Source organism: Bubalus kerabau, chromosome 5, assembly GCF_029407905.1.
Source record: "Bubalus kerabau isolate K-KA32 ecotype Philippines breed swamp buffalo chromosome 5, PCC_UOA_SB_1v2, whole genome shotgun sequence".
NCBI classification, from domain to species: domain Eukaryota; kingdom Metazoa; phylum Chordata; class Mammalia; order Artiodactyla; family Bovidae; genus Bubalus; species Bubalus kerabau.
The window spans coordinates 86170996-86197459 of record NC_073628.1 but is presented as its reverse complement, the minus strand read 5'-3'; the positions used below and the strand labels follow the sequence as shown (position 1 = coordinate 86197459).

Sequence of the window (26464 nt, the reverse complement as noted above, 5' to 3'; positions counted from 1 at the left end):
GATAAATAAACTATGTTATTGATACATCCAGACAATGGAATAGTATCCAGTGCTAAAAAGAAATGACCTATCAAGCTATGAAACAATACGGAGGAGTGAACCTTAAGTGTATAAACTGAGAAGCCAACAACCCGAAAGGGCTATATTCCAACTGTATGACATTCTGGAATAGGCAAAACTATGGAGACAATAAAAAGATCAGTGGTTCCCAGGAGTTCAGAGGTGAAGGAGGGATGAATAGGCAGAGCATAGAGGTTTTTTCAGGGCAGTGAAATACTCTATCTACCACCATAATGATGGGAAAATGTCATATACATTTTACATATACATATATATATACATTAGCCCTGGGATTTCTTTGGAAGGAATGATGCTAAAGCTGAAACTCCAGTACTTTGGCCACCTCATGCGAAGAGTTGACTCATTGGAAAAGACTCTGATGCTGGGAGGGATTGGGGGCAGGAGGAGAAGGGGACGACAGAGGATGAGATGGCTGGATGGCATCACTGACTCGATGGATGTGAGTCTGAGTGAACTCCAGGAGCTGGTGATGGACAGGGAGGCCTGGCGTGCTGCGATTCATGGGGTCGCAAAGAGTCGGACACAACTGAGCGACTGAACTGAACTGAATATATACATTTGTCCAAACACGTAAAATGTACACCACCAAGAGTGAACCCCAATGTAAACTATGGGCTTTGGGTGGCTGTGATGTGTGTCATTATAGGTTTTTCAGTTGTCACAAGTGTCCCACTCTGATGAGGAATGTTGATAATGGGCGATGCATGTGTGGGATAGGGAGCATATGGAAAATCTCACTATGCTCCAGTCAATTTTGCTGTGAACCTAAAACGTAAAAAAAAAAAAAAAAACTAAGGTGTAATTTAAAAATAAAAGGAATGAGGTTGAAATGAAGTTGTTTTGGACAAAGAAAAACTGAATTTGTCACCACAGATCTTAACTAGAGGAATTTCTAAACCTATATATTTCTGGTAGAAGGGAAGTAAGTGAAGATGGGAAGTCAGAGGTTCAAGAAGGACTGAAAAGAATGCTTATATGGGCAAGTCTACAAGTACTGACAGACAAAACAATTTTAGGAGGTTAAAAATACAGTAAAAGTAAAAAATATAATAAATACATCATATATGTCAGTAGGAAAGCAGGATTCAAGTATTCTAAAATCCTTCTATGTCCAGAAAGAACTTGGAGATATATAGGTGCAGGATGTGCTGTTTTATGGTGACTGGAGGGAAACGAGGCGGTCAGATCTATCACCTGAGGAGAGCCCTGCCCACTGTGTAATGTCTACACCTGCACGCCAATGCTGGCTTCTAAGTATTTCTTTAAATAGTTCATCTATAATTTATATACTCTTTGATATATTTAATATAGCAAATATTATATTTATGATAGGTATTTAATTTAATAATAATTTAATAGTCTTAACTGAATTAATGTTCTAATTTCTAGGTACAAAACCATTGTGTAAAGAACAATTAGATTAATTATAATTGGCATCTGGTCAATCGCCTGGAGAATCCCATGGACAGAAAAGCCTGGCGGGCTATACAGTCCATGGGGTCACAAGAGTTGGACACGACTTGGCAACTAAACGACCACCACTGCCCATCACTTCATGGCAAATAGATGGGGAAGCAATGCAAACAGTGGCAGATTTTATTTTCTTGGGCTCCAAAATCACTGCGGACTGTGACTGCAGCTGTGAAATTAAAAGACACTTGCTTCTTGGAAAAAAGGCTATGACAAACCTAGACAGCATACTAAAAAGCAGAGACATCACTTTGCTGACAAAGGTGCATATAGTCAAAGCTGTGGGTTTTTCAGTAGTCATGTACATATGTGAGACTTGGACTGTAAAGAAGGCTGAGTGCTGAAGAACTGATGCTTTTGAATTGGGGTGCTGGAGAAGACACTTGAGAGTCTCTTGGATGGCAAGGAGACCAAACTAGTCAATCCTAAAGGAAATCAGGCAAGGACTGAATATTCATTGCAAGGACTGATGCTGAAGCTCCAATGCTTTGGCCACCTGATGGGAAGAGCCAACTCATTGGAAAAGACCCTGATGCTGGGAAAGATTGAAAGCAAAAGGAGAAGGGGGCAACAGAAGATGAAGGGGTTGGATGGCATCACTGACTCATTAGGCACGAGTTTGAACAAACTCCAGGAGATAGTGAAGGACAAGGAAGCCTGGCATGCTGCAGACCATTGGGTCACAAAGATGGACACAGCTACTGAACAATAATAATAATGAATTTAATGATCTCAAAAGGTTGAGTATTAAATGAAGAAGGGAACATTGTGGTTTTTAAAATGTACATACCCACCTTTCCTTTGTTTTGAGGGAAAAATCAGATTTATAAAAATGAACAACTAATAAAAAGTTGCACAATCTAGTTTCACATAGAAGATGAAATACAGCTTGCCATCAGTAAGGTTAACCAAGTTGTGTGTCTGTATCTGTAATACAGTGTGTCGATATCCAACAACAGAGTGTTGTTGACATATATTCCAGAAGTGACATGTACTTTTACTGAAATCAGCTCATACAGATGTCAGGCACTCTTAAAGAGTGCCCTGAGCTCTTGAAGAAGTCTTAGGCTCCCAGAGCACAGGTGTTGTGAGGAGCTGGAATGTGTGCTGAGAAGCAGAGATGTTCTCTTTTTCAGTGATTTCCAAGAGAAAATATAGCCTGTTGGAGCAGAGCAAATTGCACTGCTAAGATGTAGAATCTATAACACTGTGAGTCAATAGCAGGGGTCAGCAAACTATAGCCCGAAGGCCATACCCCACCTGCAGCATGTTTTTGTAAACTGCTTTATTGGCATACATCCACACTTATTCATTTATATATTGTCTATGGCTATTTTCAGGCTAACTCAATAGAACTGAGTAGGTGACTGGACTGTATGACTTGCAAAGCCTAAATATTTACTGCCTGGCCCTTTACAGAAAGTTTGCAGACAGCTGGTTTATATAGTAAAGGAGTTTCTAGAAATAAGAGGCTGGAGAGAGGCTCGCATGCAAAAAAAAAAAAAAAAAAAAACACTCTATAACAGATGACTATGAATATGTATTAGATATGTAACTATAGAGTTGTCTCTGTCACTAATAAGAATAATGATAATGATAGCAAATACAGTTAAGAGTCCTTGCTTCATATCAGGCACTGTTGAAGCACTTTATTCTAAAATAACCTTATGCAAGTAAACTTGGTAAAGATGATGGGATCCAAGAGTCTCCTCTGCAAAAAAGTATGAAGCTGGACAAAATTGCCAAAAGCCATCACTTCAGGGCATGATAAATTGACCAAAGGCAAAGAACAGATTGAAAAGTGTTTATTCTCAAAACAACAACAACAATAAAAATAGCTAGAACTTAGAGTAAGAAAAGCAGAAGTCTATAACCTGCTTGCCTGGATGAGCCACAGAATGACTGAGACAACCTCTCCATGTCACCTGGGTACCTGAGAAACTGGACATCCACAAGAAAATCTGGAGATAACTTGGGAGGTTGAGAACTGGCTACAACTTTGAATGCAACTTTCCCACACATGGCAGAAGGTGGAAAGTGAAAGTGAAGTCGCTCAGTTGTGTCTGACTCTTTGCGACCCCATGGACTGTAGCCTACCAGGCTCCTCCGTCCATGGGATTCTCCAGGCAAGAGTACTGGAGTGGGTTGCCATTTTCTTCTCCAGGGGATCTTCCCGACCCAGGGATAGAACCCAGGTCTCCCGCATTCCAGGCAGACGCTTTAACCGCTGAGCCACCAGGGAAGGAAAGAAGCCTTATAGGTTCAATGTGTTCGAGCAACACTTTTGCCCACGTCATTGGCTGGTCACTAAGCTGTGCAGCCAATAAATGGAGAAGCTGAGTTCAGAACCCAGCAACTGCTTCCAGAATCTGTTTTCTTTTCAGTCTGAATCTCTGCCTCACTAAATCTCCCCAGTCTAAGTTTTGCCTTAGATTAGCTCTGTGCACTTTGTTAACCTCTCATAGTACACCTAAAATATCTCCAGTTAATTTCAATAGCCCCTAGTACACAAATCTGATACCACTGAGCACAAGCATGCCAGCAGCCTGACATTACCTCTTGCCACCAGGTGCCTACAGGTGAAACCAGATTCATCACTTAACTGGAAAAAAAAAATCACAAACTGTTGAAAAAATGCAAAACCAGTGAATCTGCCAACATGGTTCACACAGAGAACTGGGAATCCAACATCCAAAGAAATAGCAGGATACTGTTGCTACCAGCTGTGCTCCCATTTAAGATGCCATTTGTGGAAAATATTTATCATAGTCTTCCATTTTCTCTGCGCAAAATGAAAGAAAACTGAGAAATGCCAAATTACATTGTTTTAAAAAATCCTGCCATAGAGCATCTCCGCTCTTACAAGCTATTCTCTGAAGACATTATTGATGTTCTACCAGGTTGATGGAGTAATATAATTTGCTAGCAGGAAGAAAGGCTGGCAAAGAGACCTATGTTCATTAGAGCAATATCTTTACAATGACTTATTCCATTTTCGTTATTTTTCAAGATCACACATATCACAGGGAAGAACAGTTGACTTGCTATGTCCTGGATATTTCAGTATTTTTACAGTTGGAAATAGATTTTTTAACACTTCTGTAAATTACATCTATTCTGGCTAGAAAGGGCTCTTTATACTGCTGAGGAAAAGAACTCTCTGAACACCTATGTGGCTTCTGTTTACAGGCAGCTTCCCAGGATTCACTAGTGGTAAAGAACCTGCCTGCCAGTGCAGGAGACTGAGTCACAGGCTTAGTCCCTGGGTTGGGAAGATCCCCTGGAGGAGGGCATGGCAACCCACTCCAGTGTTCTTGCCTGGAGAATCCCATGGACAGAGGAATCTGGGGTCGCAAAGAGTCAGAGATGACTGAAGTGATTTAGCACACATGCACCATCATTTTAGACTCAACAAGTTCCTGTGGGGCAGTCTTTTCTTTAAGCAGTTCATCAAGCCCATCAAGCTGGGGCTGGGCCAGCTCTAGAACTGACATCAAAGTTTTGAAGTAAGTGCCATTTGTCTTCACTCGTTTCATATCTCCTCCTTTTTAAAACTCTTCCCTTCAGGTTGGGACTCACCAGTGGTCTTGTCAGTGGTACCTCACATAAGCTGTCTTCCCCAAGAAAGAACCCGCTTCACCCAATCAAAACTCCCAATCTTCCTTTTGAATAGTCTGATTTCATCAAGGTGTTAAAAAATTCAATCCTATTAAATTATATTTGTTAATGATTGGTAATTTCAGAGAGGTGTTTGCATTCTGAAGAAGAAATTTTCATTAACCCAAAGGATTTCTAATGGATAAAATTCAGAACAATATAACCAGGTGATGCATTCTCATTAGTGAGAAGGAAAAGTATTTGGGGGCACAAGTACCTCTCAGGAATTTTTGTTTAAAACTCTGGTGAGTTGAGGTTCACAGGTGTGGTAGTTGAGCACTAGCCGTGGGACAGCCAAGGTGAGCAGTGTGCTGGTCGCACCCTCAGCCTTGCTACTGAAATGTCCATTAGCTTGTTTCGTCCTGTGAGGTCATGTAAAGGGCCAGGAAGGGCCTCAAACCGCCTGACCAGACTCCACAACAGTGACTAGAAAGAGAGAACCCTTTAGGCCCTTTCTTCTACTTTCTAAACTGTTGGGATTTGAAAGACTTGTTACTATGAGGTCTGTCATCTGCCTTCCTCTCCTTCTACCAATCTTTCATGGCATTTGGCTGGCCAGATGATATTCTTGGTACGTGCTTTGCTTACAGTTGTTAGAATGAATAATAAACTGTTCAGAGTTAGAAGGAATCAGAGATCATCTACTTCAGCCCCTTGAATTTAAAGATAGTGTAAAACCCAGAAAAGTTGCTCAGAGTCCACTAACTTGTGCTAAGCCATGTAGCGTTAGGGTGACACCACCCTAAAAGCAAAAAGCAAACAGGAACTAAAGAGCCTCTTGATGATGAAGTTGAAAGAGGAAGGTGAAAAATCTGGCTTAAAACTCAACATTCAAAAAACTAAGATGGCATCCTGTCCCATCACTTTATGGCAAATAGATGGGGAAAAAATGGAAACAGTGACAGACTTTATTTTCTTGGGCTCCAAAATCACTGTGGATGGTGACTGCAGCCGTGAAATTAAAAGATGCTTGCCCCTTGGAAGGAAAATTGTGACAAACCTAGACAGCATATTAAAAAGCAGAGACATCACTTTGCTGACCAAGGTCTCTATAGTCAAAGCTATGGTTTTTCCAGTAGTCATGTATGGATTTGAAGGGTTGGACCACAAAGAAGGCTGTGCACTGAAGAATTGATGTTTTCAAACTGTCATACTGGAGAAGACTCTTGAGAGTCCCTTGGACAGCAAGGAGATCAAACCAGTCAATCCTAAAGGAAATCAACCCTGAATATTCATTGGAAGGACTGATGCTGACACTGAAGCTCCAGTACTTTGGCCATCTGATGTGAAGAGTGGATTCATTGGAAAAGACCCTGATGCTGGGAAAGATTGAGGGCAGTAGGAGAGGGGAGCAACAGAGGATGAGATGGTTGGATGGCATCATTGACTCAATGGACATGAGTTTGAGCAAACTCTGGGACATGGTGAAAAGGAGTCAGAAAGAGTCAGATTTGACTGAGCAACTGAGCAAAAACAACAACGTGGCATGATAATCTGCCACTGGTTAGCGACCTTTCAGGGAAGCCTGGAGTGCTGTGGTCCATGGGGTTGCAAAGAGTTGGACGTGACTGAGCAACTGAAGTAGACTGAGAGATAAATGTCACCATTACCATTCAGCTATAAATGGAAAGTTGTTGAACAGAGCAGGTAAGGGCATTCCAAACCAAACAGAGAGCAAGAATGGCACCAGAACCCAATGAAATTTAGCATAGACCTGGGATTATTAGTAGTTTGCAACTTTGCAGTCTATGGGCAAGGAAAGATTCCAAGACAAAAATAAATTTTAGGCCAATGAAAGAACTCAAAAAAGTCAATCTTTGACCACTGAATTCAATGAACAGAGAACATGTGACTAGGGTAATACAAACAGGGAATGACCCCGGATCTTTTACTGAGAGCCCAAATCCTTTAATGGCTATGGAATATTATTTACATTTGAGTAGAATTGTGTGGCCTGTGTTTTGGAAATTTCCTTCCAAAACTTAAATACTGGTGCCAGACAGGTAAGGTCTAAAGTAAAAAGACTTTCATAAGCTTCCCATCATACCTATTTCCACCACTGTCCAATTTTATTCAACACTAATAGCTGATTTCTCTTAGCCTCTCTCAAAACGTTGCTGGAGCAAGGACTATATCAATTGGCTAATGGATTTCCCTGCTCAGGCATGTGAACTTTCTAGTTGAAAAGCAAAAACTCCTCACATATTCTTGATCAAAGAAAAATCCCCATCATTGATATGACATACACCCTGGGAGAGAGAAACCAGGAGAACCCATTTATCTGATCGGTCTTTTGTTAATTCATTTACTTATTCATTCATTCACTATTTACTGAGCACCCGTTATATGCCAGGCATTATGGAGATATGGCTTCCCTGGTGGCTCAGATGGTAAAGCATTTGCCTGCAATGTGGGAGACTCAGGTTCGATCCCTGGGTCAGGAAGATCCTCTGGAGAAGGAAATGGCAACCCATTCCAGTACCCTTGCCTGGAATCTCCCATGGATGGAGGAGCTTGGTATGCTACAGTCCATGGGGTCACAAAGAGTTGGACATGACTGAGCGACTTCACTTTCCTTTTTCCTTTTCATGGAGATAAAGAGGAAATAAAGCAGATAATGGTTCTTCTCTTCACGATGCTTACATCACTGGGGATGGGCCAGAAATGGTGAAGTACTGACAAGTCTGGTGAGTACCAGGTAAGCTTCTGCAGGGGTCTGTAGCAGGGGCTTCCCTGATGGCTTAGTGATCAAGAACGCCAGTGTAGATGTGGGTTTGATCCCTGGGTCTGGAAGATCCCCTGGAGAAGGAAATGGCAACCCACTCCAGTATTCTTGCCTGGAGAATTCCATGGACAGAGGAGCCTGGCGGGCTACAGTCCACGGGGTCGCAAAGAGTTGGACACAACTGAGCGACTAAACAACAACAGATAGCAGGAAAAGTGAAGTCGCTCAGTAGTGTCCGACTCTTTGTGACCCCATGGACTGCAGCCTACGAGGCTCCTCCGTCCATGAGATTTTCCAGGCAATAGTCCTGGAGTGGGCTGCCATTTCCTTCTCCAGGGGATCTTCCCAACCCAGGGATCGAACCCGGGTCTCCGGCATTGTAGACAGATGCTTTACCGTCTGAGCCACCAGGGAAGCTCAGTTATCAGGAGACCTACTCTAAACTGGAAGGTCAGGAAAAACCTTCTGAGAACAGGAAACAGTTGGGGTCTGATCGATGAGTCAAAATTAGACTGATGAATATTCTGGGCAGAAGGAACGGTAAGTACAAAGGTCATTGGGCACAAGACAACACTTGTATTCAAAAAACTGATGAAAAGTCAATGTTCTGAGTATGGAATGCAGGTGACACAGATCATATTGATTTGCAGAGAGAAAGAGAGAACACGTTACGGTACCTGCTGTATCAGCTTAGTCAACCCCAGTGGCTCATGAGGCCACATGAGCCTGCCCTCACCCACCCACTCGTGTGTCACGTCCAAGCCAGGGGGAGTGCCTATAGGCAGTACAGCAAAGCTCGGACAAGGCAGGACCTGAGGCTCCAGAGCAATGGTACCTTTCACACCCAGCTACAAACCAGGCCAGCCAGCACCCAATAAATGTGAAGGCTTTAAAAAGAGGGAGGCACAAGCACAATTAAAGACAGAGTGGCAGCCAAATTTTGGAAGCAGGAATTGCCACAGACAAGCCACGATGGGTGGTGAATGCGCTTACAATGTGATACTCTGGCACCGCTGCTTGAGTCATTTCCACTGAAACAGCGAACTTTAAGAAAAACATTTGAGCATCTTTATGGATCAACCAAAAATTGAAACTTAGCAACAGGGCCGAATTTGAATCCAAGACTCTATGACTCTCTGTTCTGTTTAACCATCAGACCTCATTATTTTCCACTATGGAATAAAGAATTTTTTGCCTAAATCACTGTACATGTGTACTGCATCTCTACTAAGTTGCTTCAGTCATGTCTGACTCTTTGTGACCCTGGACTGTAGCCCGTCAGGCTTCCCTGACCACGGGATTCTCCAGGCAAGAATACTGGAGTGGATTGCCATGCCCTCCTCCAGGGGATCTTCTCAAGCCAGGGATGGAACCCATGGCTCTTATGGCTCCTGCAACTGGTAGGTGGGTTCTTTACCATTGGCGCCACCTAGGAAGCCCCAATTCACTGTATATTCCTGAGTAAATCTTATTTATCAGTTGAAAAAGTACTGCATCTACCTCAAAAGCCCAGGAAGTAGAAAGACAAGTGATGCAGATGAATCCATTCTGTAATTAGACATATATTTGGTGTTTGTCATTAAGAAAAGATGCACAGGAGACAGGAAGAAAGGAGGCAGCTTCAGTGAGCTACTCAGCTCAGCTCTCTTTAGAGAGCTGTGTCATTACAAAGGGATGTCCCTATCAGACAAGCAATTCCTCCCCAGCATCTAAGAATTCAGTCATTTTCTCAAACTGGCTTTTTTTGGCTCATTCCCAAGGGACCTCTTTATGAAACTGTTTTGGGCATTTTGCAGGGAATGAAATCAGCTGGGTAAAAGACAACTTCTTATTTCACCTAGGCGAAGAGGTCTGGCAAGCACAGCAAGAGCCTTTCCAGATCCCTCTTGGGCACCAAAGTACTTCTTGCAACACTAGTTAATGCAAGGGATCAGTTTATCCCACTGACTCCGTGACCCTGCAAGATGGCATATGGAAACGGCAGGAGTCCCAGCGTGGGGCACTGCGACACGTGTCTCTGTCGCTAACCAAGGTTTATGTGCTCACAGTCTGTGTTTTTCTTGAGTAGGGATGTGGAGCAGGGCTCAGCCAGATGGATTATCATTTTCTATAGTTAATGAGTTTATCTGTCTCTTAGGAAAGAAATGCAGAGAGAGAAGGGTGAGGGGAGGGAGGGAAACAACGTGTCCATACTCATATGAGCATCGGTGGACATTTGTCCTGTAGAAATTCAATTCATTAAACAGAAATGCTCGTCTTTTTAGCCTCTAGCCAGGTTGCGTCTGATACCCAGAAGGTCACATGTGTTTGGAAGCCAGTGAAGAAGTGACACTGAGCAGCTTCTGCAGGTCAGGCAGGCTCCTCCCCTTCCCCCACACTCCCCTCTTGCTTTTCTCCCCAGAATCACTGCCTGACTCTCTCTTCTCTGAGCCGCTCCCTCCTCCCATCAGTAGCTCTTTTCTCATTTTTCCTGATTAGCTTTCATTGTCAGGCCCAATGACACAGAACCACCTGATTAGATTTTTGAAAACATTCTAATCTGAAAACAAGTCTATGTGTCTGTGTTAGTGGCACATGTAAATTTCTTCTCCAAAAAGCTGCTCTGAGGAGTTCTGTTCATGTCACTGTTCTTGGCTTTTTCTCAAATATGGATCAAAGACTGCTGTGTGCCTAGGGGCTTTACATCTCTCCCTCCCCTCCACCCCCACCTTCCTCACCCCCCACCCCCACCCTGCAGCTTCCTTCAGTCCTGGAATATTTACTGAGTACTGAGAATTAGTCAAGCACTCTTCTAGGCGCTGGGTACTGTTCTACAAAAGCATTACCTCAGTTAATCCTTACAGTAATGTGAGTTTAACATTAATATTCCCATTCTATATGAGAAAACTGTATCTCATAGAAGTTACATAATTATCCCAAATCACATAACTACTATAGTGCAAAACTGGTCTATCTCTACCAGTTAGTCTTTTTACAGTGCTGTAAGCTATTAGGCCCCTTCATGGATCACAGCCTTGTTGTGGTGAAGGAGCTTTGACGCCGTGAACCATGCCGTGCAGGGCCACCCAAGATGGACGAGTCAGAGTGGAGAGTTCTGACAAAATGTGGTCCACTGGAGGAGGGAATGGCAAACTCCTACAGTATTCTTGCCGTGAGAACCCCATGAACAGTACAAAGAGGCAAAAAGATAAGATCCGAAAGATGAGTACCCCAGGTCAGAAGGTGTCCAACGTGCTACTGGGGAAGATCAAAGGGCAACTACTAACAGCTCTAGAAAGAGTGAAGCCGCTGGGCCAAATCAGAAACGATGCCCAGGTGTGGATCTGTCTGGTGGTGAAAATAATGTCCAGTGCTGTAAAGAACAATACTGCATAGGAATCTGTGGTATTAAGTCCATGAATCAAGATAAATCAGATGTGGTCAAGCAGGAGACGGTGAGAGTGAACATCAATATCTTAGGAATCAGTGAACTAAAATGGATGGAATGGGTGAATTTAATTCAGATGACCATTATATCTACTACTACTATGGGCAAGAATCCCTTAGAAGAAATGTGAATAGCCCTCAGAGTCGACAGAAGACTCTGAAATGCAGTACTTGGTTGCAATCTCAAAAAAACCTAGAATGGACTCCATTTGTTTTCAAGGCAAAACAGTCAACATCACAGTAATCCAAGTCTGTGCCCAAACCACTCATGCCAGAGAAGCTGAAGTTGACCAGGTCTATGAAGACCTGCAAGATCTTCTAGAATTAACACCAAAAAAGATGTCCTTTTCATCATAAGGGATTGGAATGCAAAAGTAGGAAAGCAAGAGCTACCTGGAGTAACAGGCAAGTTTGGACTTGGAGTACAAAATGAAGCAAGGCAAAGGCTAACAGAATTTTGTCAGGAGGATACACTGGTCATAGCAAAACATCCTTTTCCAACAACTCAAGAGACAACTCTATACATGGACATCACCAAATGGTCAATACCGAAATCAGATTGCTTATATTCTTTGCACTCAAAGATGGAGAAGCTTTATACAGTCAGCAAAAACAAGACCTGGAGTTGATTGTGACTCATATCATCAGCTCCTTACTGCAAAATTTAAGCTTAAATTGAAGAAAGTAGGGAAAACCACTAGGCCATTCAGGTATGACTTGAATCAAATCCCTTATGATTATACAGTGGAGGTGATGAATAGATTCAAGGGATTAGATACAATAGAGAGTGTGCCTGAAGAAATATGGACAGAGGTTTGTAACACTGTACAGGAGGCAGTGAGCAAAACCATCCCAAATGGGAGAAAAATGCAATAAGGCAAAATGGTTGTCTGAGGAGGCTTTACAAATATCTGAGGAAAGAAGAAAAGTGAAAAGCAAGGGAGAAAGGGAAGGATATATGCAACTGAATGCAGAGTTTCAGGGAATATCAAGGAGAGATAAGAAAGTTTTCTTAAGTGAACAGTGCAAGGAAATAGAGGAAAACAGTAGCATGAGAAAGATGTGATCTCTTCAAGAAAATTATAGAGATATCAAGGGAACATCTGATTTCATGAAGAATGGGCACAAAAAAGGACAGAAACAGCATGGACCTAACAGAGGCACAAGAGATTAAGAAGCGGTGGCAGGAATACACAGAAGAACTATACAAAAAAGATCTTAATGACTGGGATAACCATGATGGTGTGGTCGCTCACCTAGAGCCAGACATCCTGGAGTGTGAAGTCAACTGGGCGTTAGGAAGTATTACTGCCAACAAAGCTAGTGGAAGTGATGGAATTCAAGTTATTTAAAATCCAAAAAAATGATGCTGTTAAAGTGCTGCACTCAATATGGTAGCAAATTTGGAAAACTCAGCAGTGGCCACAGGACTGGAAAAGGTCAGTTTTAATTTCAGTCCCAAAGAAGGGCAGTGCCAAAGAATGTTCAGACTACCAGACAATTGCCCTCATTTCCCATGCTAGAAGGATTATGTTCAAAATCCTTCAAGCTATCTTCAGCAGTGCATGTACCAAGAAATTCTAGATGTATAGTCTGGGTTTAGAAAAGGCATATTGTCAACATTTGTTGGATTAGAGAGAAAGCAAGGGAATTCCAGAAAAGCATCTACTTCTGCTTCATTGACTATACTAAAGCCTTTGACTGTGTGGATCACAACAAACTGGAAAATTCCTCAAGATATGGGAATACCAGACCACCTTACCTATTTCCTGAGAAACCTGTATGCAGGTCAAGAAGCAAGAGTTAGAACCAGACATGGAACAAAACCTGTATGCAGGTCAAGAAGCAAGAGTTAGAACCAGACATGGAACAACTAACTGGTTCAAAACTGGGAAAGGAGTATGTCAAGGCTGTGTATCGTCACCCTGCCTATTTTACTTATACACAGAGTACAGCCTGTGAAATGCTGGGCTGGATGAGTCACAGGCTGGAATCAAGGTTTCCAGAAGAAATATCAACAACCTTAGATATACAGGTGATACCACTCTAATGGCAGGAAGTGAAGAGGAAATAAAGAACCTTTTGATGAAGGTGAAAGAGGAGAGCGAAAAAGCTGGCTTAAAACTCAACATTCAAAAAATGAATATCATGGGATCCGGTCCCATTACTTCATGGCAAATAGAAGTGGAAAAGGTAGAAGCAGTGACAGATTTTTTTTTCTTGGGCTTTAAAATCACTTGCAGGTGTTGTATGCAGCCATGAAACTAGAAGATACTTCCTCTTAGAAGGAAAGCTATGACAAACCTAGACAGTGTATTAAAAAACAAAGACATTACTTTACCGACAAAGGTTTGTATAATCAAAGTTGTGGTTTTTTTCAGTACTCATGTACAAATGTGAGAGTAGGCTGAGCACCAAAGAATTGATGCTTTCAAACTGTGATGCTGGAGAAGACTCTTAAGATCCCTTGAACAGCAAGGAGATCAAACCAGTCAGTCCTAAAAGAAATCAACCTTGAATATTCATTGGAAGGACTGATGCTGAAGCTGAAGCTCCAATACTTTGGTTACCTGATGCGAAGAGTCAACTCATTGGAAAAGACCCTCATGGGGTCTTTGAAGGCAGATTTAAGGCGGGAGGAGAAGGGCATGACTCTCTCAGAGTTTGAGCAAACTCTGAGAGATAGTGAAGGACAGGGAAGCCTGGTGTGCTATAGTCCATGGCGTTTCAAAGAGTTGGACACATGAGTGACTGAATGATAACAACAAACACGCAAGGGAACTCCCATCAGGCTATCAGCTGATTTCTCAACAGAAACTCTACAAACCAGAACAGAAGGGCATGATATATTTAAAGTGATGAAAGGGAAGAACTTACAACCAAGAAAACTCCACCCAGCAAGATTCTCATTCAGATCTGATGAAGAAATCAAAAGCTTTCTAGACAAACAAAACTTAAGAGAATTTAGCACCACCAAACCAGCTTTACAACAAATGCTAAAGGAACTCCTCTAGGCAGGAAACAGAAGGAAAAGACTTACAGAAAATAAACCCAAAACAATTAAGGAAATGGTAACAAAATCACTGCAGATGGTGATTGCAGCCATGAAATTAAAAGACGCTTACTCCTTGGAAGGGAAGTTATAACCAACCTAGACAGCACATTAAAAAGCAGAGACGTTACTTTGCCAACAAAGGTCCATCTAGTCAAGGCTATGGTTTTTCCAGTGGTCATGTATGGATGTGAGAGTTGGAGTATAAAGAAAGCTGAGCATCGAAGAATTAATGCTTTTGAACTGTGGTGTTGGAGAAGACTCTTGAGAGTCCCTTGGACTGCAAGGAGATCCAACCAGTCCATTCTAAAGGAGATCAGTCCTGGGTGTTCATTGGAAGGAGTGATGTTGAAGCTGAAACTCCAATACTTTGGCCACCTGATACGAAGTGCTGACTCATTTAAAAAGACCCTGATGCTGGGAAAGATTGAGGGCAGGAGGAGAAGGGGACGACAGAGGATGAGATGGTTGGATGGCATCACTGACTCAATGCACATGGGTTTGAGTGGGCTCCGGGAGTCAGTGATGGACAGGGAGGCCTGGCGTGCTGCGGTTCATGGGGTTGCAAAGAGTTGGACATGACTGAGCAACTGAACTGAACTGAACAGGATCATACATATCAATAATTACCTTAAATGTAAATGGATCAAATCCTGCAACCAAAAGGCACAGACTTGGCAGATGAACACATGTGCATGCATGCAACCTCACTTGCCACACCACTCTGCTTGAGCCCCTAAGCTGTATGTAATTATTTTATATTGTTAGGTTAATCATGTTCCCATTATGGCTTGCAGTTATAATTATCTTTTATTTTTTGCCTGGCTGTTGATTGTGAAATTTGATAAATATCTTTTACTATTATGATTATGTAATTATTATTCAATGCCATTATATCATGATTAGTAAAGAGAAATATAATAGAATTCTCTATCACCAAAACTTCCATCTAATAGAAAAACTTGTAATCACTTTTTAAAATCTAGATGCATATCATAATTACCTTGGAATTTTTTGAAAAGTACAAATACCTAGGTATTTGCTGCTTACTAAAAAAAAAAAAAGTTGCAAACAGCCACAAGATCTAGAAAACAATTGCCGAAGACCACACTTCTGTCATTTTGGCCAAACTTACCTACACAAGACACACTGACAATAGTGCTATCTGCAAGTGTAAAGGTCAAGACTACACACAGGAATGCCCTGATACGACAGGAAGCATACTGCTTGGGTTGGGAAGTCTGATTTTCTTTTGGGGATTTAGATGATGAATTATCTGGAAGTTGGTATTATGTATGATAAGCAAACACCCTCTTTCAACAACACAAGAGACGACTCTACACATGGACATCACCAGATGGTCAACACCAAAATCAGATTGATTATATTCTTTGCAGCTGAAGATGGAGAAGCTCTAGACAGTCAGCAAAAACAGGACCGGGAGCTGACTGTGGCTCAGATCATGAACTCCTTATTTCAAAATTAAGACTTAAATTGAAGAAAAGTAGGAAAAGCCACTAGGCCATTCAGGTATGACCTGAATCAAATCCCTTATTATTATACAATGGAAGTGACATATAGATTCAAGAAATTAGATCTGATAGAGTGCCTGAAGAACTGTGGATGGAGGTTTGTAACACTGTACAGGAGACAGTGACCAAAGCCATCCCCAAGAAAAATAAATGCAGTAAGGCAAAATGTTTGTCTGAGGAGGACTTACAAATAGCTGAGAGAAGAAGAGAAGTGAAAGTCAAAGGAGAAAAGGAAAGATATATCCATCTAAATGCAGAGTTCCAAAGAACAGCAAGGAGAGATAAGAAAGCCTTCTTAAGTGAACAGTGCAAAGAAACAGAGGAAAAGAATGGGAAAGACTAGAGGTCTTTTCAAGAAAATCAGAGACACCAAGGGAACATTTCATGCAAAGACAGGCAAAATAAAGGAGAGAAATGGTGTGGACCGAACAGAAGCACAATATATTGCATATCTGGAAAACTCAGCAGTAGCCACAGGACTGGAAAAGGTCAGCTTTCATTGCAGTCCTGAAGAGGGGCAAGGCCAAAGAATATTCAAGCTGCCATATAACTTCACTCATTTCACATGCTAGTAAAGTAATGTGCAAAATCCTTCAAGCTAGGCTTCAACAGTACATGAACCACAAACTTCCAGATGTACAAGCTGGATTAGAAAAGGCAGAGGGACCAGATGATCTGGTTCCAGATTTGCCAACATCTGTTGGATCATAGAAAAAACCAAGTGAATTCCAGAAAAACATCTACTTCAGCTTCATTGACTACACTAAAGCCTTTTCTGGATCATAAGACAGTGGAAACTTCTTAAAGAGATGGGAATAGCAGACCACCTTACCTGCCTCCTCAGAAACCTGTATGCAGGTCAAGAAACAACAGTTAGAACCAGACATGGAACAATGAACTGGTTCAAAATTGAGAAAGGAGAAAGTCAAAACTGTATATTGTCACCCTGCTTATTTAACTTCTGTGCATAGTACATCATGCAAAATGGATGAAGCACAAGCTGGTTTAAAGACTGCTGGGAGAAATAGCAATAACCTCAGATATGCAGATAACACTGCCCTAATGGCAGAAAGTGAAAAGGAACTAAAGAGTCTTTTGATGAAAGTGAAAGAGAGTGAAAAGCTGGCTTAAAACTCAGCATTCAAAAAATGAAGATCATAGAATCTGTTCCCATCACTTCATGGCAAATAGGTGGGGAAACAATGGAAACAGTGACAGACTTTATTTTCTTGGGCTCCAAAATCACTGCAGATGGTGACTGCAGCCATGAAATTAAAAGATGCTTGCTCCTTGGAAGAAAAGCTATAGGAAACGTAGACAGTGAATTAAAAAGCAGAGACATTAAGTTGCCGACAAAGGCCCCTCTAGTCAAAGCTATGGTTTTTCCAGTAGTCATATACAGATATGAGAATTGGGCCATAAAGAAGGCTGAGTGCCTAAGAATTGATGCTTTTGAATTGTGATGCTGGTGAAGACTCTTGACAGTCCCTTGAATAGCATGATGATCAAACCAGTCAATCCCAAAAAGAAATCAACCCTGAATATTCACTGGAAGGACTGATACTGAAGCTCCAATAGTTGACCACCTGATGCAGATAGCCAACTCACTGGAAAAGACCCTGATGCTGGGAAAGATTGAGGGCAGGAGGAAAAGGGGGTGACAGAGGATGAGATGGTTGGATGGCATCACTGACTCAATGGACATGAGTTGGAGCAAACTCCCGGGAGATAGTGAAGGACAGGGAAGCCTGGTTTGCTGCAGTCCATGGGTTCACAAAGAATTAGGCATGACTGAGGCACTGAACAGCAACAACATGATAAGCAAAGATTCTGTTGTTTCAACATTTTCTAAAAAGAAAATACAACAAGTTTATTAGGACCAATTGGGCTGATTAAACAACTTATTTAATAGAAATTTTAAATTTTGGATTCTTTTAGTAGGACAGATTGATTTTTTTTTTTATATAAGTGTGTACAATAACAGAGTGTTGGCTACTAGAATCTTGCCAGATAGAGACTCTGCCAGGGCCTGCTTTAATAAATAGTGAGGAATTGTCCATGATTAGCAGTGTTTATTTGGGATAGCATGCTTAAAGGCAGTATTAATGAGTATGTCCCCTATAATTTCCTACATATTCATCATTTGCTTTTTAGAAAACCTTTTTTTTTCTTCTATAGATACTGGAAATGTGAAGATCAGCCCAAGTCTTCTCTAAACTACCATATATTCAAAACCCATTAGGCCAAATCAATGGGATTTGATGTGCACAAAACTCTTGTATATTTTGATTTGAATTTGGAAGGAAACGCAGTGTAGTCACTGTATGTTCAGGCAGCTCTTTTTTCTAAATTTATTTTTTATTGAAGGATAACTGCTTTACAGAATTTTGTCGTTTTCTGTCAAACCTCAACATGAATCAGCCATAGGTATACATATATCCCCTCCCTTTTGAAACTCCCTCTCATCTCCCTCCACATCCCACCCTTCTAGGTTGTTACAGAGCTCCTGTTTGAGATTCCTGAGCCCACACAGCAAATTCCCGTTGGCTATCTATTCTACATATGGTAGTATAAGTTTCCATGTTACTCTTTCCATACATCTCACCCTCTTCTCCCCTCTCTCCAAGCCCATAAGTCTATTCTCTGTCTGTTTCTCCATTGCTGCCCTGTAAATAAATTCTTCAGTACCATTTTTCTAGATTCTGTATATGTGTGTTAGAATATGATATTTATCTTTCTCTTTCTGACTCATTTCACACTGTATAATAGATTCTAGGTTCATCCACCTCATCAGAACAGACTCAAATGCATCCCATTTTATGGCTGAGTAATATTCCATTGTGTGTATGTACCACAATTTCTTTATCCACTCATCTGTCAGTGGACATCTAGGTTGCTTCCATGTTCTAGCTATTGTAAATAGTGCTGCAACGAACAATGGGATACATGTGTCTTTTTCAGGTTTGGTTTCCTCCGGGTATATGCCTAGGAGTGGGATTGCTGGGTCATACAGTGGTTTTATTCCTAGTTTTTTAAGGAATCTCCACACAGTCTTCCATAGTGGCTGTATCAATTTACATTCCCACCAACAGTGCAAGAGGGTTCCCTTTTCTCCACACCCTCTCTGGCATTTATTGTTTGTAGACTTTTTGGTGATGGTCATTCTGACTGGTGTGAGGTGATATCTCATTGTGGTTTTGACTTGTGTTTCTCTAATAATGAGCAATGTTGAGCATCTTCTCATGTTTTTTTTTTAATTGAAGGATAATTGATTTACAGAATTGTGTTGGTTTCTGCCAAACATCAACATGAATCAGCCATAGGTATACATATGTCCCCTCCCTCTTGAACCTCCCTCCTGCCTCCCTCCCTATTCTAACCATCTAGTTTGTTACAGAGTCCCATTTTGAGTTCCCCGAGTCATACAGCAAATTCCCACTGGTGCTGATGAAATTATTTGCAGGGCAGCAACGGAGACACAGACATAGAGAACAGATTTATGGAGGTGGGGGAGGAAGGAGAGGGTGGATGTATGCAGAGAGTAACAGGCAGCTCTTTTACTACAACTTGATCACTGCCCTAGTCTCTCAATTCCAGTCAGGCAGCAAATAGCTGGTAAAGTGAGGAGTCTCAGTGTTTCTTTCTCCTTTCTGTCTCTCTCTACAGAAGGCATCACTGTTCTGATTAGTCTGCCAAAAATGAAAGGCCATGATGAAAGTGCAAAGCCCCTAAAAAATCATGATGAATCTGAAAGGAGACATATCTATACTGGCTAGTGCACTCAGGAGCCAGACGATCGAGGAAATTGCTTCTTTGTTAGCATGAGTGAAAGTTTTCAAAACAGTCACTACAAGGAACTCTCTATTCAAGTACCAGATTGCTGGACACAGAACATGAGGGGATTTGGTGTATGTTTTCTTTTAAACAGGGCCTTCCTTCACTTGAAGGAAAGCTGCTAATGTCAGGACAGGAAATGGGCAACTCTGAAGAGATTTCAGGTCCACTACTGGCAGCTTTTCAAAACTATGTCAAGGTGTGTCTCCTCATTTGCTTCTGGTTTCCAAAGAAAGCTGGACCCAGAGATTGTCGATGCGCATTACTACCAGTGTATTCTAGGGAATTCCATTTTCAAAAGCTGTAAGACTTCTCACGATATGAGTTCAAGGATGCTCAGTATGTGACATGAGCAGCTTGGGGCATAGGAGACAGATGAAAGATTAGGCATAAATGTCCAGTGTTACCCTATGTGAATGAATGACAGTCCAGAAAATAGAAACAATCTTTAAAACTTTTTTGGAAGTTATCTTATCTTTAAAAATATATACAATTCTTAGCTATTACTGGCTACTTCAAATTCCAGGAAATCACATGTGAGATGTCTCACACCCAGTTGTTGCCGTTGAGCATGGCAGCCCCAGCCCCCCGACCCCACCGCCTGGCTCAGGCCTTTACGTCCCTGAGTAGAGGTGGTGCCAGGCTTGGCTTCAGTCCCTCAGGCCCGCACAGAGGATGCAGTTTCCAGTGCAAGCCAGAGGGGCCCCGCCTGCAGAGAACTACAGTCTGAGAAGCCTTCTGGGTGAGGAGCCCCGTCTATGTAGCGCTTGCGCGCACCCATGCACGCGCGCACACCTTGCGCCTTCTCCATGCTGAAGTGGCACCAGCTTCTCAGCCTGTCTACTCCAGAGCAAGCAATTGAGGGACAAGTGTCAAGGGTCTTAGGCTCCCTGTTTTCTCCAGGTGGGACTTGTCCCGTATGAGGCTGAGCAAGAGCCGGGGGCAGGCATCCTTAGCTCTGCCATGGCTGTGCTCCCTGTATCTCCTGCCTTTCTGGCTCTGGATTAGTACAAGCTGCACTCCTCACCCTCGCTGTTCAAGTCTCTTAAGATCACCGTTTTCAGATCTCCCTATTTTCTTCTCCCACTTCTTTCATTTCCCCCCAAGAATGCATCATCAGCCCTCAGCCCTGTTGTTCTTTCGCTCCCTCTGCTTCCACCGTCTCTCCCTGAGGACAAACATCCTTGTGACTTTTCCAGAGCCCTTGTGTTCATGCCCCTCCCACTCCCTAAACTCTCTGCGGAACCGCCGCAGCCCTTCCAGGCCAGAGGCCCTGCCTCTCCTCTTAACCAGAGGCCTTCAGGAAGCAGGGCTGCGTGCGAAAGCGCCCCCTGCAGGTCAGGTGCAGTGCGACCGGAGAGGGAGCATCCAACCACACAGACGCCCAGGAGCGCAGCAGCAAGTAGCTCACGGGTGCGCGGGGCAGGGCCAGCTACGGCTCCGCAGGAATGTCCACCACGTCCTGCCTCTTCCAAACACCGGGTTCTACATATTCTGCTTCTTACACCCAGACCCAACCTGTTCAGGACCCCAAAACTAGTTTCTGTGAGGGGTATGCAAGCAGTTCATCCCCCAGAACCACCGGGTAGTGTGGTCATAGTCAGGGAGGCACCTACCTTCCACTCCAGAAGTCCCTCTCCTCTCCTTTCCGGTGAAACGACAACTTTTGGGGTATGAGTGCATGGAGTCTGGGGTATTTATGACGAGAGGTAGATTTAGTTGCTCTGAAGCAGACTAAATGATGAGTGAGTTTATGCAAATGAGCATTTTCAGGCTTGGTTGGAAAGCGTAAATAACGTTAATCACGGGGGTAAACTGCGCAGGCACATCACTCTTCCTGCATGCCCGCGGAAGCGCTGACAGAGGAGGCAACCATCCTGCCCTGGAGTAGGTTCTCTGTGCTGTCTGCTCATGGGTTGCTGAGCCTGGAGAGGATTCTCCTGGCAACCCCAGCCACGGGCTGTGCCTGCCCAACTGCCCACCGCAGGTTGCAGCTCAGGAATTCACACCAACTGCGCGAGCAGTTGGCATCACCTCCAGACACCCTGTGGGGGCCTCTGCATTTAATAACAGAAACTTGAAACCACGACCAAGGTAGCCAAGCAGCCAGCCTAAGGCATGTGCCCATTTCGCCAGCCTCCTTCAGGGCCATTCATCCTGCTGCATCCTTCACGTCCTCCTCGCCCCCAAGAACACTAGCCTTTGTGCAAATTCTTGAGTCTGTCACATCCCTCCTGCCTCAGGACCTGTGTGCCAGCTTTTCTCTGACTGGCTCAGCCCCTCGCTAGTTCATATCACTCTCTAAGAGAACTGTTCTCTTTCTAATGCCACTCCTCTTCACCCCAGACCATGCCAGGTCCTTCCATCTTAAGCTCTCACAACAGTGTATCTTCCCTTCATAGCTCTAACACAGTGCTTAACTACATGCTGTATTTTTAGAATCATGTCATTAAGGTAAGGGACTTCCCAGGTGGTGCGGTGGTAAAGAATCTGCCTGCCAATGCAGGAGATGCTGGTTCAGTCCCTAGGTTAGGAAGGTCCCCTGGAGGAGGAAGTGACAACCCACTCCAGTATTCTTGCCTGGAAAAGTCCATGGACAGAGGAGCCTCATGGGCTACAAGTCCATGGGTTTGCAAAGAGTCGGATACGACTAAGCACTCACATTAAGGTATGCCTCTCACACCAGGGTATGAGCTGCCTGGTGGCAGGATTCCTATAGGCTTTTTAAACAAATACTGTATCTAGTAGTGCTTGGTAAGTGGGAGATAATAAATAGCTAAATATTTAAGAAGTTGATGAATGAATGGCAGAGAATGGTGAGACAGAGCCCTAGCATGCCTGTGTAAACAAGCAGCGAGGGAGCTGTTGCAGGGCACGCTAGGTCACTTCAGTCATGTCCAACTCTTTGCAACCCTATGGATTGTAGCCCGCTAGGCTCCTCTGTCCGAAATTCTCCAGACAAGAATACTGGAGTGGGTTGTCATTTCTTTCTCCAGAGGCTGTTTCTGACCCCGGGGTCAAACCTGCGTCTCTTACATCTCCTGCACTGGCAGACAGTTTCCTTACCACTGTCGCCACCTGGGAAGCCCTGATACTGGCTGAAAAAAAAGAAACCTATTAGAACCAAATATGGAGCAACAGACTGGTTCAAAGTTGGGAAAGGAGTACATCAAGGTTGTATATTGTCACCCTGCTTATTTACCTTCTGCGCAGGATACATCATGCGAAATGCGGGGCTGGATGAATCACACGCTGGAATTAGGATTGCTGGGAGAAATATCAATAACCTCAGATATGCAGATGACACCACCCTAATGGCAGAAAGAGAAGAGAAACTACAGAGTCCTGACGAAGCTGAAAGAGGAGAGTGAAAAAGCTAGCTTAAAACTCCACATTCAAAAAATGAAGATCATGGCAACTGGTCCCACACTTCATGGCAAATAGATGGGGAAAGAATGGAAACAGTGACAGATGTTATTTTCTTGGGCTCCAAAATCACTGTGGACTATGACTGCAACCATAAAATTAAAAGAGGCCTGCTCCTTGGAAGAAAAGCTATGACCAATCTAGACAGCATATTAAAAAGCAGAGACATTACTTTGCTAACAAAGGTCCGTGTATCCAAAGCTATGGTTTTTTCAGTAGTTGTGTACTGATGTCAGAGCTGGACAGCAAAAAAGGCTGAGCGCTGAAGAACTGATGCCTTCAAACTGTGGTGCTGGAGAAGACTCTTAAGAGACTCTTGGGCTGCATGGAGATCAAACCAGTCAGTCCTAAAGGAAATCAACCCTGAATATTCATTGGGAGGACTGATGCTTAAGCTGAAGCTCCAATATTTTGGCCACCTGATGGGAAGAGCGGATTCATTGGAAAAGACCCTGATGCTGGGAAGGATTGAGGGCAGGAGGAGAAGGGGGCAGCAGAGGATGAGATGGTTGGATGGCATCATCGACTCAATGGACATGAGTTTGAGCAAACTCTGGGAGATAGTGAAGGATAAGGAAGCCTAACATGTTGCAGTCCATGGGGTTGCAAAGAGTCTGACACGACTGAGCGACTGAACAACAAATGGATAACAATGGATGAAAATCTTTTATTAAAGACTACATTTTATATGAAATCATAAGGAAAGACTAGGACTTTTTTTTTTTTTTTGCAATTAATAATAAGGATCCTAATATAAGCAATAGCCAACCCAGCATCACCTACGGGAGACTGAGAGGTGCTCAGGGGCAGGTGCCCAAGACCTGGAAAAAGGGTGTGGTGTGGCTGATGAAAGACACTCTTTCCTTGGACACCATGGCTAAAGATTAGCACTACCTTTCTGATGGGGAAGAAACAGAAACTGTCAGAGCGGGGCCCACTTGTGGTTAGTTGCACATAACTATGAATTTTATGTAGTTCTCATTAGAGCATGGGACTTAGTGATTCTCAACAGATTCTTTGTTCATCACATAAAATCCTGAGTTGACGAAGCCCTCTAGATATTATGATGTTGGGGTGCCAGAATGCACTGGGTCCAATTTGGCTTTTAAAGTCAAGTGTCTGGTGGACAAACCAAATAAACAGCCCCACTTAGAGAATTCGATCTTAAAGAAGTTTATTTTTTGTCTGGGTGTGCTACATACTATACCAGAACCAATCACAAGTGTTTAAAATAGCTAAACTTTAAAAGATGTGTTTGATGCTTTTATACGTAAAAGCATTTTCAAAAACAATAATAATGTCAATAAACAGAGTATCAGATGTGACAAGGTAGATCACTAAGTGGCTGAAAAACTATTCCCAGAGGATGTTGATTAACGTCTCCCTCCGGCCTGGAGGGCACTGGAAATAGGCCATCCTCGGCCTGGATTTAGTCAATGTCTGTAGCCATGATCTGGATAAAGATATTTAAGACATGTTTATGAAACCTGCAGCTGCTACAAGTCCAGAGGAAGGGATAATAGCTCTATAATCTTGGCCATGTTACTTAATCCACTGGACTCTCCATTTCCTCATCTATAAAATGGGGATAACGCTTCTGATCTCAGAGGGTTATTGTGAAGAATTAAAGAGCTAAAAGAACATCAAGTGAGCCAATAAAGCTAGTTATCCTCCTCCTTATGCAGAGGAGTGGAATCAGGATTTTTTTAAAAGTCTCAAGTTTGAAAGGCTGAAACTAACAATAATTATATCAAAATAAAAGGGGAATCCTGCATTTACTTTTCAAAAAGAAAAAAATGACTTCGGGGAAGGAGCCACACAAATACAATGGCACAAGAAAACGAGTGAGTGGCAAACAAACAAAAACAGAACATCAAAAAGCGAACTTGGAATAATGTTGTCAAATCATGTTCTTCCAAAAGATAATGTCATTTACAGAGTCTTGATTAAGTCTTTGCTTCACCAGTCCATTAAAGGAAGGCTGTCTGTTGTACAATTCAGTCCAGTGATTCCCAGGGACCTGAATTCAGGAATGTTATAAGCATTGCTGTGAACATATTCCACTGTGTTTTATTTTATAATCATTTGATTTATTGAAAATAATTTGAGTTACTTTCAGAGTACACCTGCATATAAGCAAAAAATTACTGAAAACTCACAGAATGGGAGAAATCTGACCGGACAGTGTTCCTAAGATGGAGTTTTCATCACCAGCGCAGCAGGCTGCTATAAGGTTGCTGTAGGGACTATACATGAGTCCTAGAGTGAAGAGTCAAATGTTAACCCCTCCCCTTCTCAAATTATGAGATGACTCTTTCTTCTTCATTATAAATTATAAAAATAGCTACTATAGTAAATCAAAACTAATTTAATCTCTTGCAAGATGATTAGTTGTTTTTAAGATTAAAAAAAAAAAAAAAATCTTATGCCTCCCAAAGCAGAAGGACTACAGTATTAGAGATGGAATTTGCCCATGCTTTGGATACCCCAGGTCAGTGGCTGCAGGCTGTAGCCTAGGGCCTGTCTCTGGGCTTTGAAGATTTCTGGCATTTAAGGTGGTTCCAGTTTCTAATGTTCCCTCATGTGTCTGTCTGTGACCTAAAATTTCACAATTAAAAAAAAGTCAAGCTATGAAGGGGGAGGGGAATGAACTTGACTCCTCACTCTGGAAGGCCAGCATTGCTCCTGGAAATGATAGAATAAGAGGAAAAAGACAGGGCCAGGAAGCCAGAGCCATAAGCCTTGTCCTAGTTCTGAGTCTGGGCGCATATCTTAACTCACTGAGATTCGACATTCTCATCTGTAAAGTGAGTGCTAGATTGTCTTTAGAGTCCTCTCCAGGTCTGAAATTCTATTCTCTGTTAATGGTCTTAGCACATAGGTAGATTGGCCTTTTGGGGATTTATGGACACTCTCCTCACCCCACCAACAAAGGCAGAAGTGAGTTAAAAAGCATGAATGTTTTAAGACTCACAGGACTGGCAGTGAGGTGCTGCAGTTTCTAAAAATGTCTATCTTTCCTCATTATCTGACTCACAGAACCTAAATTAATGGTGAAATTCTGGAACGGTATGCCAGAGCCTCCAACTGTGACATGAAAGATGGTCATCTTGGGCACGGGGCTCAGTTATGAATGACTTGCCATATGCTCAAGCACTCTGTCATTTGCCTCCAGCTGTTTATACATCACACTGAGGCCAGGAGAGGTGCCAGTAACAAACCGTCAACAACAACAACCCCAAAATAGCAATTTATGCAAGG

At 42.7% G+C, this 26464-nt stretch overlaps 1 protein-coding gene across 3 annotated transcripts in view; it reads right to left on the bottom strand.

Moving 5' to 3' along the window:
* The window catches only part of SMYD3 (SET and MYND domain containing 3), a 761886-nt gene that overhangs the window by 31734 nt on the left and 703688 nt on the right, over positions 1 to 26464 (bottom strand). Inside the window, exon 11 of one of the 3 annotated variants that reach the window (XM_055582080.1) lies at positions 23573 to 25223. The exons of the other annotated variants lie outside the window; for them this stretch is intronic. Coding sequence (XP_055438055.1) covers positions 25163 to 25223 — 61 coding nt within the window. The 3' untranslated portion in view covers positions 23573 to 25162. Of the gene's footprint in view, positions 1 to 23572; positions 25224 to 26464 lie in introns of those variants that run through there. 3 annotated transcript variants of the gene reach the window in all.